At 35.4% G+C, this 15,093-nt stretch overlaps 1 protein-coding gene and 1 non-coding gene across 12 annotated transcripts in view; one reads left to right on the top strand and one right to left on the bottom strand.

Annotated features, from left to right (window-relative positions):
* Positions 1 to 15,093, bottom strand: part of TCF12 (transcription factor 12) — a 375,921-nt gene that overhangs the window by 346,902 nt on the left and 13,926 nt on the right. Inside the window, exon 1 of one of the 11 annotated variants that reach the window (XM_057722464.1) lies at positions 10,752 to 10,857. The exons of the other annotated variants lie outside the window; for them this stretch is intronic. Coding sequence (XP_057578447.1) covers positions 10,752 to 10,776 — 25 coding nt within the window. The 5' untranslated portion in view covers positions 10,777 to 10,857. Of the gene's footprint in view, positions 1 to 10,751; positions 10,858 to 15,093 lie in introns of those variants that run through there. 11 annotated transcript variants of the gene reach the window in all.
* TRNAK-UUU (transfer RNA lysine (anticodon UUU)) lies at positions 10,750 to 10,822 on the top strand. The gene has a single exon. It is a non-coding gene; the product is annotated as a tRNA-Lys (tRNA).

Here is a 15,093-nt window from a genome sequence, read left to right as displayed (position 1 = left end):
GATGCTGGACTAAACAAAAATAACACAGATCTGGTGTTGGGTTTATTACATATGTAAAAGTAAAATGTATGGCAACAGGAACACAAAAGCTGGAAGGGGCGAAATGGATGTACATTAGGGTAAGGTGCTTGAACTATACATGAAATGACATGGTATCACTTAAGGTACACTAAGATAAGTTGAAAATGTATACTATAAATTCTAACACACCCGCTAAATTAACAACAAAAAAGTTTTTCCTAATAAGGTGACAAAAAATACTCAGTTTATCCTAAAGAAGACAGAAAAAGAAGAAAGAAGGAACAAAGAACACATGAGATAAATATTGATAGAAAACAAACAGCAAGATGATGGATTTAACTCTAACTGTATCAAACACCACATTAAAATTTCCAGTTTACATCTGCATCCTTTTTTAGATTTCGTATATATGCAGTATTTGTTTTTCTCTTTCTGGCTTATTTCACTCCTTATGACAGACTCTAGGTCTATCCACCTCATTACATATAGCTCAATTTCATTCCTTTAATGGACTGGAGGACATGGGGTTGGGGGGGCAGGGGACGAAGCGGAAGCTGGGACGAAGTGAGAGAGCAGCATAGACATACATACACTACCAACTGTAAAATAGATAGCCAGTGGGAAGTTGCTGTATAACAAAGGGAGATCAACTCAATGATGGGTGATGCCTTAGGGGGCCACGACGGGGAGGGTGGGAGGGAGTCGCGGGAGGGAGGGGATATGGGGATATATGTATAAGTACAGCTGATTCACTTTGGTGTACCTCAAAAGCTAGTACAAGAGTGTAAAGCAATTATATTCCAATAAAGAGCTTAAAAAAAAATTTCCAGTTTAAAACCAAAGATTTCAGATTGGGTAAAAATGCAAAACCTAACTACATGCTGCCTATAATAAAAGCACTTTAAATAGAATAAAGTTAAAAATAAAAATAAGGAAAAAGCGTACAACACTAACACATCAAAAGAAAGCTGAAGTAAATTATTAGAGAAATGCAAATCAAAACTACAATGAGGTATCACCTCACACCGGTTAGAATGGGCATCATCAGAAAATCTGCAAACAGTAAATGCTGGAGAGGGTGTAGAGAAACAGGAACCCTCTTGCACTGTTGGTGGGAATGTAAATGGATACAGCCATTATGGAGAACAGTATGGAGGTTCCTTGAAAAATTAAAAGTAGAGGTACCATATGACCCAGCAATCCCACTACTGGGCATATACCCAGGGAACCCCATAATTCAAAAACACACATGCACCCCAATGTTCACTACAGCACTATTTACAACAGCCAGGACATGGAAGCAACCTAAATGTCCATCAACAGATGAATGGATAAAAAAGATGTGGTACATATATACAATGGAATATTACTCAGCTGTAAAAAGCAATGAAACTGGGACATTTGTAGAGACATGGATGGACCTAGAGACTGTCATACAGAGTGAAGTGAGGCAGAAAGAGAAAAACAAATATCGTATATAAACACATATGCGGACTATAGAAAAACGGTACAAATAAATGCTGATGCTATATATAAACAGGCAAAGCAGGTAATTAAACACAGTTAATTCATAAAAAAAAAGAAAGCTGAAGTATATTAGTATCATGTAAATTTATGAGCAAAGAATATTACCAGGGATAAAGAAGGCCATTTCACAGTTATAAAATAGTCAATTCATCAATAGGATATAAAAATCCTAAACAATAATGCATATAATAATAGAACTTTGACATCTCTGAATACAAACTAATATAACTGCAAGGACAAATTAAAAAAATCACAATTGTAGTCAGAGATTTCAATTCCCCTCTTTCAATAACTGGTAAATCAACCTGACAGAAAATCAGGAAGGATATAAAAAACCTGAACAATACTATAAGCCAAAATGACCTAACTGATATTTAGAAAATACTCTACCAAACCACAGCGAAACATGTGCCAAGTCAAACCATATTCCAGGCCATAAAACAAGACTCAATGCATTTAAAAGGGCTCAATTCATACAAAGCATGTTCTCTAACCATAATGGAATTAAACTAGAAATCAGTAATAGAAATATTCCTTAAATGAATATTCCCCCCAGATACCTGGAACTCAAATAACAATCACTTCTAAACAATTCACGGGTCAAAGAAGAAATCAAAGAGAAATCAGAAAATATTTAACCTAAATGAAAACAACTACTCAACATACCAAAATTTGTGAAATGTTGTTAAAAGAGTGCTTGAGGAGGGGGGAATTTGTAGCACTAATGGTCTATATTAGAAAATAAGAGAAGTCTCACATTAATGACTTCATAATCTCTAAAATTAAAAAGGAAAAAATTACACCCAAAGTAAACAAGGAAAACAAATAATAAAATATCTCATGGAATGGAAATCTACAAAAAAAGTACTAGAATTACTAAGTTTTAAAAATCTGTGGAGGCCACAATGTCAACACAGAACAATTATATTTCTATATACTGATAACTAACAATCAGAAACTGAATTTTAAAAACAATACCATATATATCAGCATCAAGAAGTATGAAATACTTACAAATCTGACTATATATGTGAGAGACCTATACAGAGAACACTACAAAATACCGCTCAGAGAAACTATGATCTAAAAAACAGAAAATTATATTATCTTCCCATGGGGTCAGAATGTTAAGATGCCATTTCTCAGGACTTCCTAGGTGGCACAATGGTTAAGAATCCGCCTGCCAATGCAGGGGACATGGGTTCGATCCCTGCCCCAGGAAGATACCACATGCCATGGAGCACCGAAGCTCGCATGCCACAACTATTGAGCCTGAGCTCTAGAGCCCATGAGACACAACTATTGAGCCCATGTGCCACAACTACTGAAGTTCATGCGCCTAGAACCTGTGCTCCGCAACAAGAGAAGCCACCACGAGAAATCCGTACACCACAATGAAGAGTAGCCTCTGCTCGCTGCAGCTAGAGAAAAGCCTGTGTGCAGCAACAAAGACCCAACACAGCCAATAAATAAATAAATAAATAAATAAATAAATAAATAAATAAATGTCATTTCTCCCTGAACTTAGCTATGTATTTAAAGCAATCTCAATCAAAATCACAGAAGGCTTTTCTTCTGAAACAATTGACAAAACAGTACTAAAATGTATATGAAAATGCAGAGGACCTAAAATAACCAAACACTGTAAAAGAAAAAATTTAGCACAGTAACACTACTTGATTTCAAGACATATTACAAAGGTATAGTAATCAAGCAAGCCTAGTACTGCATGCAAACAGACAAAGATCAATAGAACACATTATAAAGCACAGAAAAAAGACAGACATAAATATGCAAAAAAAATTTTTATAAACATGCAAAGAAATTCATTTGAGAATGAATAATCTTTTCAACAAATGATGCTGTAACAGTTGAAAATCACATACAAAGAAATAAACGTCAAATCCATACCTCATACCATATTAAATAACTAGCTCAAAATGGATCACAGACCTATATGTAAAACTAAATTTTAAAAGCTGCAGAAGTAAATACAAGAGAAAACTTCTGTGACCATTCGTTAGGTTAAGGTTTCTTAGATAAAATACCAGAAGCACAATCCATAAAACAATAACTTGATATACTGAACCTTATCAAAAAATAAAAACTTTTACTCTTCAAAACATATTCTTAAGAGAATGGAAAAAAAAAACCACCCACTGAGTGGGTGAAAACAGCCACAAATCACATCTCATAAAGGATTTATATCCAGATTATTTAAAGAAATCTCAAAACTCAGTAATAAGAAAATAATCTTATTTAAAAATAGACAATAGATGTGAAGATCTTTCACCAAACAAGATAAAAGATGGCAAGTAAGCACATGAAAAGATGCTCAATGTCATTAGCAATTAGGAAAATACGTATTAAAACCGCAATGAGATACCACTACATACCTATTCGAATGACTAAAATTTAAAACAATGACTATACCAAGTGTATTCACACAAGGATGTAGAGGAACTGAAACTCATACACTCCAAGTAGGAATGCAGAATTATATAACTACTGTGGAGAGTTTGGCAGTTTCTTCAGCTTATAGATATCTATCGTATAAATATCCACACAAATAATCAAAAATTGGAAATAACCCAAGTACCCACAAACAGGAGAAGAGATGAACAAATTGTGGTACTGGAGTTACCATTAAGCAATAATAAACTATTTATACATGGATAAATCTCAAAATAATTATGCTGAGTTAAAAAAGCCAGACAAAAAGGACATTGTGTGTTTTTATTTATTTAAAAACTCTAGAAAATGAAACTAATCTACAGTAACAAAAAGCAGATCAGTAATTACCTGAGGCAGGAGAGAGTTGGAAGCAGAAAAGATATACAAGTGGGCATGAGAAAACTTTTGAAAGGGATATATATGTTCGTTATCTTGATTGTGGTGATAGTTTCATATTTATACTTTATGTGCTATTTATTGTAACTAGCTGCTAGAAATTTAAATACTCACATGTTGCTAATGGCTACTGTAAAGTATATCTAAAGCCTTTCCCTTTCCCAGTCTTCCCCACTCACCATACCTCCACCTAGAACACTAGCAAAAGACACACCAACTCTCTGGACAGAAGTAGCTGTTTTAACCTCTGTAAGCCCATGACACTTTAATCATTTCTGTTAAAACACTTTTCAGGTTGTACTGTTATTTACCTGTTCACATGACTGTCTTTCCCAACAAATTACAAGTTCTTCCAGGAGAAGGACCATACCCATGTCATCTTTATGACCCAGATACCAAGCACAGAGCCTGGAACAAAGTGTATGCTGAATAACTGTTGGTTAAATAAAGCATACAACTCAAATCTTTTATGAATGTTTTTCATAAGTCATCTTACATTGTTTTCTATACAAAGAAACACTACAACAATTGATACGTGTATGTGATAAGGAAATTGTCAAATCATCCTTGCCTAAAGAAATGCTTTTAATTCATACCTGACTGAGTTTCAAGGCAACTTTTTTTTTGCAGACCTAGTTTTACATCTATAATTTTTCATCCAATAAAATGACTGAATTCCTGTACGTAGCAGACAATGTTCTATGTACTTAGGATAAATTATAGAATAAAACAGAATAAAACCAAAGAACTTTACATTCTGGCAAAATAATTAGAAGAGTGAGATTATGATGCTTTTTGGCAGATACTTTTCAAAAATTATTGAGATAAAACTGTATATAAATACGTATTCATAACAATATTAACATATGTAGAAATACACAAATTATGTTTAGTTAGGGTGCCGTGTAATGCAACAGGCAATGAGATCAATAGCCCAGAACACCTAAAAACATAGATATCTACAATAACTGAACAGAATGAATAAAGATAAAATCAAGGATTTCAACTACATTTTTAAAAGTTAACTCCTTTTCAGAGTGCTGTGAAAATGACCTTTTCTGGAAGTCACAAAATCAGGACATGATCTCTCACACACTGTCACCAACCAAATCTGGCTGCAATCAAGAGAAATCAAGCAGAGAAAATCAGCTCACTTAAAGGTAATCTGTATTTGGGCCTTGTCCATTTCTTATAGATGATGATTTCACTGGGGGAAAAGTAGGACTTTCTGACCCACTTCCCATGTCCTTACCATGGAAAAGTGTAAGCATTCTTTTTCTTCTAACGATATGGAAAGAAGAGTGCAAGAGGAATATGCAGGAAGGTAAGTGGGGTGGTAATACTCGCGATAATGGAACATGTTAATATTCTACAGAGGCCTCAACGACTGCTGTTACTTCTGCACTTTTGGCTATGACTCTGAGCTGATTTCATCATAAACTTCAGTCTTCATCTTCTTTCTGAGATAACTGCATCATTTACAACAATGTTTCATCTTCTCAACTTACAAAAAGTGTTTACTGCTCCACTGATATTCACTCCAGTTTGCCTTAACCATCTCTTTTGAAGTAAAGGGATTTTTTAAAAAGAGCTATCTTACACAGATTGCTCTGAGACTAAGAAACTCTAATATACTAGACTGAATTCTTCAAAGAGAGGAAGAAAATTTCTCTTTGTATATGAATGCTGATATTTTGGAGTTACAGTAATGTTTTCAGGTCACTATGACATGAGAGCATCATGCAGGCTTTTCTGTAGAGATCCAGAGGATAAACAACACTTGAAACTGTATACTGCTATGTCATTTAGAAAGCATTTTCACATGCATGTTTAAGCCTCACAAAATCCTTGTGAATAAGGCTTATTCACCTCCATAGTGATAAACAAATCATATAAAATAAAAAGCTCGGCAACATCTCCAATGGCCCAATTCACCTCACACTACAAACTCAATTAAGAAGAGGTTCCATCTCAATGACTAAATAGTGAAGATTTTTAAAATTAATTTTCTACTCTTGGATGTCTCCAAATTGGCATGGATTTAGAGCAGATTCCTTCTGCTGATTTTATTTTTTCTTTTTAGGAATAAAGTACTGAAAATTAAAAAAAAAAAAAGAAGAAGAGGTCCTATCAATTCCACATCTACATGCTCTCACTTGTATTCTCACCTAGCACTGCTACATGCAAAGTTGTCATTTAAGCTGTGCACCACACACCTTCAGGGGCATCACTCACAATGCAGTGTAACACCAGACCAGACATACGTGGTTGTCCTAGCTTCATGAAAACTGCTCTCATTCAAGAACCCTGCCTCCACTCTCTCTATTACACATTTTCTATTAGCCACATTTACCTTCCTAAGAAGGAAAAGGGACTTCTGATTTCATCCATGATGTAGTAACTTGGACTGAACTTAACCTCCCACTGCGAACACCTAGAAAATTGGAAAATATATGCCAAACGTCTGCTTCCAGATACTGAAAAACAAACAATGTAAGACTATAATCCCTGAGAAAAGGAAAACAAACTACATGAATTCTACCATCATCCTGGTTTCCTGTCTAGAGTCAATTTGCAGATCCTTGTGCAGGGAGGCGATCTCAAGCAGAGTAGAGTGGCATCACTTAGTTGAAGGGATAAAGATTAGAGTTCGAGAAGGCAAAGATCCAGGGGAGGAATTTTTGAGGCTGAGAGCCAGAGAAGGAAGCAATGCAGAAAAATAGCACCAGAAATCTGCATAGGGGTCCCCTTCAGTATGTTACTAACAGGAAATCACATAAGATGGTAAAACTCCATAAAGGAAGGCAAAATGACCAAGAAGTCTTAAGTTCAACAACTCCCAGAGCTCAAATGGGACTGGGAGATGTTTTAAGAGTTGGGAAGCAGTCAGAGTGGAACATAAAGAATGAAAACGCAAGGAATTCAATAACTATCTCAGAAGGATTATGACTTAGTAACGAGGTAAACTATTCTTGGCATAAAAGCTATTCTATACCCACTCTAACAAAGCTTAAAAACAAGACTTGAAGGGACTGAGCTGACCTCTAGTAACTCAATCTCCTAGCAAAACAAAGTCCTGTATTATTTAAAAGACAACAAAATCCACTCAATAGTGTAAATATTCAAAATGTTCAGAATTTAATCAGAATTTACCAGACATGTGCAAATGCAAAAAAAAAAAAAAAAAAAAAAAGTGACACACAACCAGAAGAAAAATCTGTCAATACAATCCTAGAATAAAAAGATATTAGCAAAGACTTGAAAACAGCTATTACAAATTATTCAATGATTTAAAGAAAACCAGGAACATTGTGAAGAGATGCAAGATCAAAAAAAAGGATTTCTAGAAATAAAATACAGTATCTGAAATGAAAATTTTACTGGATAGGATTAATAAATTAGACACTGCAAAAGAAAAGATCAGTAGCTTGAAGACACAATAACAGAATATTAAAACTGAACTGTAAAGAGAAAGAAGGCAGAAAAAAAAAAAGAACCTCAGTAACCTGTGGAATAATAGGGAAAGAACCAACAAAAGTGTTATTGGAGCCTGAGAGGGAAAACATTTGAAGATACAATGCCTAAAATGTTTCAACTATAAACATACACACACACACACACACACACACATAAAAATCTTAAAACCAAATTACTGGAAACATAGAACTCTTAAAAGCAGCCAAAGGGAAAAAAACTATTACGTAGAAAGGAATAAAGAAGAATTACTGCAGACCTGTCATGAGAAACAATGAAAGCCAAAAAAAAAAAAAAAATTCAGTGGAGAGACATCTTTAAATTGTCAAAAGAAAAAAGTCAGCAAAAGTACCCTTCAAAAATAAAGGCAAAATAAAAGCTTTTTAGGGCCCCCAAAAAATCAAGAGAATTCACTGGCTGCAGTCCTATATTGTAAGAAGTTTAGAAGAAATTCTTCAGGCAGAAGAAAAATGAGATAAGACAGAAAACCAGATATACACAAAGGAATGAAGAATGATGGAAATGGAAAATATATGGGTAAACACAAACTATCTCTTAAGACTAAATAAGAAAAAAAGAGAAAAGACACAACTACCAGTATCAAGAGGGAAAAATGAAATATGACTACATATCAATACAATAACTGGGATTAGAAGGGTATTTCCTAAGGATCCAGGAATGGGCATTTGTTAAAAGATCCCCAGGTGATGCTAATACATTGTTGGGTGTAGAATCAAGGAAGAGCCAATTCCTCCATCAAACACATTATAACAATGATGACCTCACCAAATTTTGATATTAAATAACTATGGTATTTGATAACAGGATATTAGACAACTGTCCATGAAACTAGTTTTGCTTTAAATAATCTGAATAACTAGCTACTGATGCATAATTGTATGGATCACCTTTGAAATCTAATTCCACCACTTAGTAGCTATTACTCAACCACCTGAAGCCTGTCTCCTCATCTGCAAATACAGGAGTAAAACTAAATCTGCCTCCAAGAGTTATTATAAAGATTATGTTAAATAATTCATGTAAAAGTGTGCCCTGTGCACAAAGCCTACACATAAGAAACGAATATCTTATTGAATGCTTTCTACTACAGTAAAACTAATTTAAGTGTTTTCTAAAGGGGAGAACAGTTATTTAAGTTGGTGAAACTGAAATCTTAAGACTGCCAACTAACACTAATGCTTTTAGGGTTTTTAGCTTCACTGAGTCGTATGTATTATACAACTATGTCACTTTCTATAACAGGTCAAATCATTACACATATTTTAGGAAATCAAATATCCTAGTAAAATCAGTACCGGCTCAAGAATGCCCTTTATATAGTGATCCCCTACCCACCCACTCTTATTAAGTGAAAAGGTTAAGTTGCAGAACTGTTGCTCCCTATTCTGTAAAAAACAAGAGCTATATATCGCTTGCATATGCATGAAAAACTGAGAAGAAAGTGAACAAAGTAAATCTCTGCCAAGCGAGTAGAAATGGGGAACAGGAAGTAATGACTAGAAGAACTTTTGTTTTTCACCATATAGCTTTCTATGCTACTTAGATTCTTTTTTTAGCTTTGGCTTGTATTTTTATAATTTTTCAAAAATAGTTAATAAAATATTTTCAGCACTTCCATATAGGCTTTCAAAATTAATTTAAAATTTAACACTTTCCCCTCCAGCGTCACCTAGGAGGTTAGTGTCTCCTACAAATAGATAAAACACACTTCCTCTAGAAGCAATAATTCCATACCAGAACAGACGACTTCATTCAAAAGCCAACAAGCCTTTAAACAAAGAAGAAATTGTAGGGAATAGAAAATTAACCATTTCATTTTACAATCTCTGAAGATTCACTTTGGATTTTGCCTAAACACTTTTACACCATTTATTTACTTCTAAACCAGTTGAGCCATACCAAAATATTTCTGTTACTGGTCCAATACCACAGCAATTTGTTCATCTTACATCAGAGCACTAAACAAATGCTTTGCTAGAGCGTCCCAAGACGATTTTTACATCAAAATACACTGCTTATGATACATTCTTCTAAACCAAGATAATGGCTGAAAACTCCAAGCTAGAATAAGAATATTTGATACCAAAAAAATATTTTCCAACCACAACCCAGTCTGAGGATTATTTGCAATACAAAAAGTTCTAAAAATTAGGTACTCTTTAAACGTCAATGAGATAGTCAATGAACACAGTTAGATTATTATTAAATGTTAACAAAAGCTCCTCTTTTTCTGAACTTTCTTGCTATTCAGTGAACATCTTCACCAAAAAGTGTCATTTATATTTTTGAAATGTGTTTACAAACACAGCTTTGTTTCACAAAATTAAAAAATACAAAGCCTCCATTCAAATCATAAAAATACCAATTACCTCATCTTAGACTCACTGAATAAACGCAAACCTGCTCCTTTCACAGGGAGCAAATGGGCACTTTCAGAGACCTAAAAATCAATCTTAGGTCTGTAAAGGTCGTATCTCAGAAATATGCAGGTTTACAAGCAATGAAAGTTTCTGTTTGAAATAAACACTCTATTAGGCTACACAAGGCGATATATTCTACACATTTCAGAGGTAAGCTACATGAGAACTGAGATTCTAGCAGTCACTCTCTCAGATCAAGTGGTCTGAAGTCAGTGAGGAACTTACAATGGATGACACTTGCTCTGAGGCAGATTACTGAGATGAGAAATTTATCATCTTTATCACAAAGATCACATCTCCAAACTGATACAGTCCTAGATCTCTCCTGACAAAACTCCTTACCTTTCAATTAATGTTTCCCTCAAAACAAGATTTTTCCAAATTCCATATACAAGGGCACCATTTTAGCTCCAAATTACATTAGACTGGTCAACTCACCTGGATAGCTCAGCTGGTAGAGCATCAGACTTTTAATCTGAGGGCCCAGGGTTCAAGTCCCTGTTCAGGCGCCAAAAATAAATAAATAGACTACTCAACTCAATTCCTGGTTTAAGGAAAAAAAAAAAAAAAGATGAAAAATACAATTTCCAAGGACTTCATGTCAAGATTTGCAACCTAATTTCAAAATACAAAGACAACATATTTTCTATAGTCAACAAAAGCAGCTTTTGGCCCAAAAATCTGAGGATGACTTAGAAGCCTTAAATAAAAGGTGATGGTTCACCCTTCCATCACAAATTAAGCAGGTGAATAGACTCAGTTCCATTAAATAAGATTACCCTTTTTGGCTCTTATAGATGTTTCCCCACATCTATTATAATGCTAGACCATATAACCTCTCTTCTGCGGTTCAACCCAATTGGCAAAAATCTGGGTTACTGTAGGAAAAGTATCACTTCCAAGGTTTTAGCCATCTAGTGGTTTCCAAACTGTGGTAAAATGGTTCCTATGGCCCTCATACAACAGACCTCCTCTACCCAATCAAGGCCAGCATCAGACAAGCCATCTTCCGCACAATATGATGTTATTAAAGAACAAAAATGACACACACTCTGTGAAAAGAAAATGCTATGAAAGTTATCACTTCTCTTTGCTCTTTAGAGCTAGGGCTGGCTGTGGTTCAGTAGAGGCAGCTGTATTCACATACAACCTCAATGGCTTTACCACTTGGCCACTTCCTGTTCATCCTTGATGTTTAAATGTGAGGTCTTGGATGAGCTAAGATCTTTTCAGAATAAATAAGAGAACAGGTGGAACATTTTAATAAATGAACACCACAGGTCTCCAGTTAGCTAATCCACACAAGTTCAGTACTTCCTTAAAACGTCACTATGCAGTTGATATTAGGAAAGGAAAATGCAATTTAGGACATTTAATCTAAGAAATTTAATTTAGGGAATTTAATCTTTCTTTCCACCAATCTATCACACATCCCCAAACCTAAAAACAGTCAATCACCAGATGTCTGACCTTAAAGCAGGGTACTTTGCAGAAATACAAATGAAAAACATTATCTTTGCTTTGAGAAAGTATATAATCTAATTTTTTTAAAAAGAGAGTATTCTAAAACAGAAGTCCTTTGTTCAATATTCACAACAAGCAGGCTTCAGTCTTCTTTTAAACTTACAGGGTTATTAAGCCATTAGCTGTCCAGCTACAATAACTGGCTGGACTCAAAACCTACTGGCCATAACTGCCTTATTGGCTTTAGCTTTGCCTTCAGGAGCAAAAAAGAACAAGTACTTTCCTTTACCCAAGAGTCCTTTAAATATCTGGAAGCCATATTTTAACAAAATCATGACTTGAAATGGCTACAAAAGATGTCAAAGGAAAGGGGGCTCAAATGGCACAGAAATGGCAAGTAAGTATTCCAGTTTGTAAGAAAGGCATAACTAGAGGCAGGAGGTCAGGTAAAGAACAGTGCAACTGAACCATACAATTCAGGCTGGGGAGTAGTGAGTGTGAAACTGGCTAAAGTAAGTTCCTATCAGATTATTAAAGAACTTAAATGCCAAGGTGGGACGTCTGTTTTTACAGCCAACAAGGAACAAATGTAGACTCTGAGACAAACCACAGGAAAAAGATGTTTTAAAGATATGAGGATTGTGTTTTGGACCAAACGTTTGTGTCCTCGCAAAATTCATCTACTGAAGCCAATATCTGGAGATGAGGCCTTTGATAGGTAATTAGGGTTAAATGAGGTTATGAGGCTGGGGCCCCTGTGATGGTATTAGTGCCCTTATATGAAAGGACACTAGAGAGTTTTCTCTCCCTCATCCCCTTTCACTCACACACTGAGGAAAGGCTATGTGAGAACACAGCAGGAAAGCAGCCTGTAAGCCAGAAAGAGTGGACATCAGAATCTGACAATGCTGGTACCCTGATCTCAGACTTCCAGCCTCCAGAACTACTGGAAAATAAATTGCTGTTGTTTAAGCCACGCAGTCCGTGGTATTTTGTTATGGCAGCCTGAGCAGACTACAACAGATTGGAAAAGAGAGCAAATGGCAGCAAGGAGGCCAAGTAAGGAGACCACTACAATGTCCAGTAGTGAAGTAACAGATTAAAGAGGTAGCAGCAAGAATGCAGAAGCCGTTAATTACCTATGAAAGAAAAATTAGCTACTTCACCTGGCCCCAGGGTTCTTAGAAATTATATTCAGGAACCCTAGCTATCCATTCCCAAGGTTCTTAGTTCTTCTGTTTCACCCACCATCTACTCTCACATCACTGCAATTTAACACAGATCTTTCAAGAAGGCATTAGGAATTATTATAATCAATCAGAAGGCCCCAGAACTTTCTAGACTCTAGTCAAGTGACTGTCAAATCATCCTATAACCCTTCTCACCTAAACCCAGTCATTGTCTTATGCTAAAGAACAATCAGCAAATAGCTCCAATGGAGCCCACCAGTCCACAGGCCTCCCATCAAAACCACCCCACTGGCTCTGGATTCCATGAAGTTTGAGTTTGCTGATTCTTTCTTTAAAATAAAGTGAGAAGTTCTAAACAATACAATCCCATAAATACAAACAAACACAGAGTGAGTAAAAACCTCAATATTCCCAATAAAAGGTGACCTTGGTATTTTATATACTCAGACAAGCACACTAATTGGAAAGGGGCAGCACTGGGACCTGGGGAAGCCCTCATCTTTCCTAATCACAAAGAACCCGGAAACAGTAGCACCAGCACACAGCCCCAAGCCCTGATATCTTGTAATTTATGTATGAGACTAAGTCAACCTTTCCTGCTTCCACAGAGGCATACAGCAGATGAGAGTTCCACTTGCATCTCCCTACCTCATACTTGTACCCTCTCATCCTCACTCAGGAGTATACCAAGGCCACCACACCCAGTACTTTAAAATCTTCAAAAGATTAACTCTTGCTGACACTAAAGTTTTGTTCAGATTACTGCTCATCAAACAAAGCTAAAACTTTCCTAAGAACTATTCAACTGTCACCCTATGTAAGCCTGGGGTTAATCTTGTCACTACAATAGATCCTCAACAAGCACTTTAAGCTGAGAATATAGGACTCGAAGGTACTAATTTGGGGGTTCTATGGTTTGAGATATAACTAACAGAATTTACTTTATTGCTTTAACTTCCCTCATCTAATCAAAAAAAGAAAGAACTCACCTAAAGAATTCCAAGATTTTGAGGATTACCAACTATAAGGGGTTCCTTAAGCTATCATCCCTCTCGATTACTTGATTTAATCTTCAGTAACTGACTGTCAGAAATGTATTGAGTTTTGCATGTACAGTCACTCGTTCCACATATACGTGTGAGCTTGGAATCCCTTCAAGAGTTGCTATGCCACCTAACATTATAATACAATATTCGTACAGAATCACAAATCACAAATTCACGTTTAAAAATAATTTCCTTTAAATTATTTAACTTGATCACTATCGCAATCTCTTAGGCAGGATTTTTTATTCTCCTCGTTTTAAATGTAAGATAAACAGACTCAGAGAAGTTAACATACTGCCGTAGGATCACAAATCTGGTAAATGATAAAGCCAACAATGAACCAAAACTTTGTGACTCCAAACCCCTCCTCTTTCCAGCACACCACAATGTGCCTCTCTCTGTTCTCCACCACCTTCAAGTAAACAAACCATTCTACACAAACCAATAAAACAACAGTGCATTAGTGTGTTCTCTCAAATGCCTACTGATGCTCTTCAACAAAATGAAAGTCCAGTCTACTTTAAATAAATAAAAATACAAAATGGACTAATCAAATAAATCTTTTCATTTTAATGCACTGAAGTCTGTTGCCAAAATTAAATTTTAACAATTTCCATTAAAACCTCTTCTATATGTTTAATAACATTCTTAAACTATCCTTGGAATAAGTATTTTCCATCTGCTTTTACTTGCCTTGTAACTAAATAAACACTAAATCTTTGAAAAGGGGGAAGTGAAAATAATGCATTTTCCATACTATGAAACAACCATTCTTTTCTATGGCCTCAAGTAAATAATAGCTGTGAATATTCCAGTATCTTGCAACTATCAAATTTCATCTTCCTCCTGAGGCACAAAGCCTGATGACAGCTGAACAATAAGAGAAGACCACACACAAAAAGAATTATACTCTCCTAAAGACATTTCAGACTGTAGTTGTTTATATTTAATATCTTGTAACACTAAAAAGAAAAGTTTTATTTTATGGAGGCTTTTGATTATTCTGTTTTCTTTTTAACAATAACTAAATCTTGAAGCACTTTCTTTTGGAGATTATCAACATGGCACTATTTAAGCCTC

The sequence above is a fragment of the Hippopotamus amphibius genome, chromosome 2, assembly GCF_030028045.1.
Source record: "Hippopotamus amphibius kiboko isolate mHipAmp2 chromosome 2, mHipAmp2.hap2, whole genome shotgun sequence".
NCBI classification, from domain to species: Eukaryota; Metazoa; Chordata; class Mammalia; order Artiodactyla; family Hippopotamidae; genus Hippopotamus; species Hippopotamus amphibius.
This window is presented reverse-complemented; position numbering and strand designations above follow the sequence as displayed.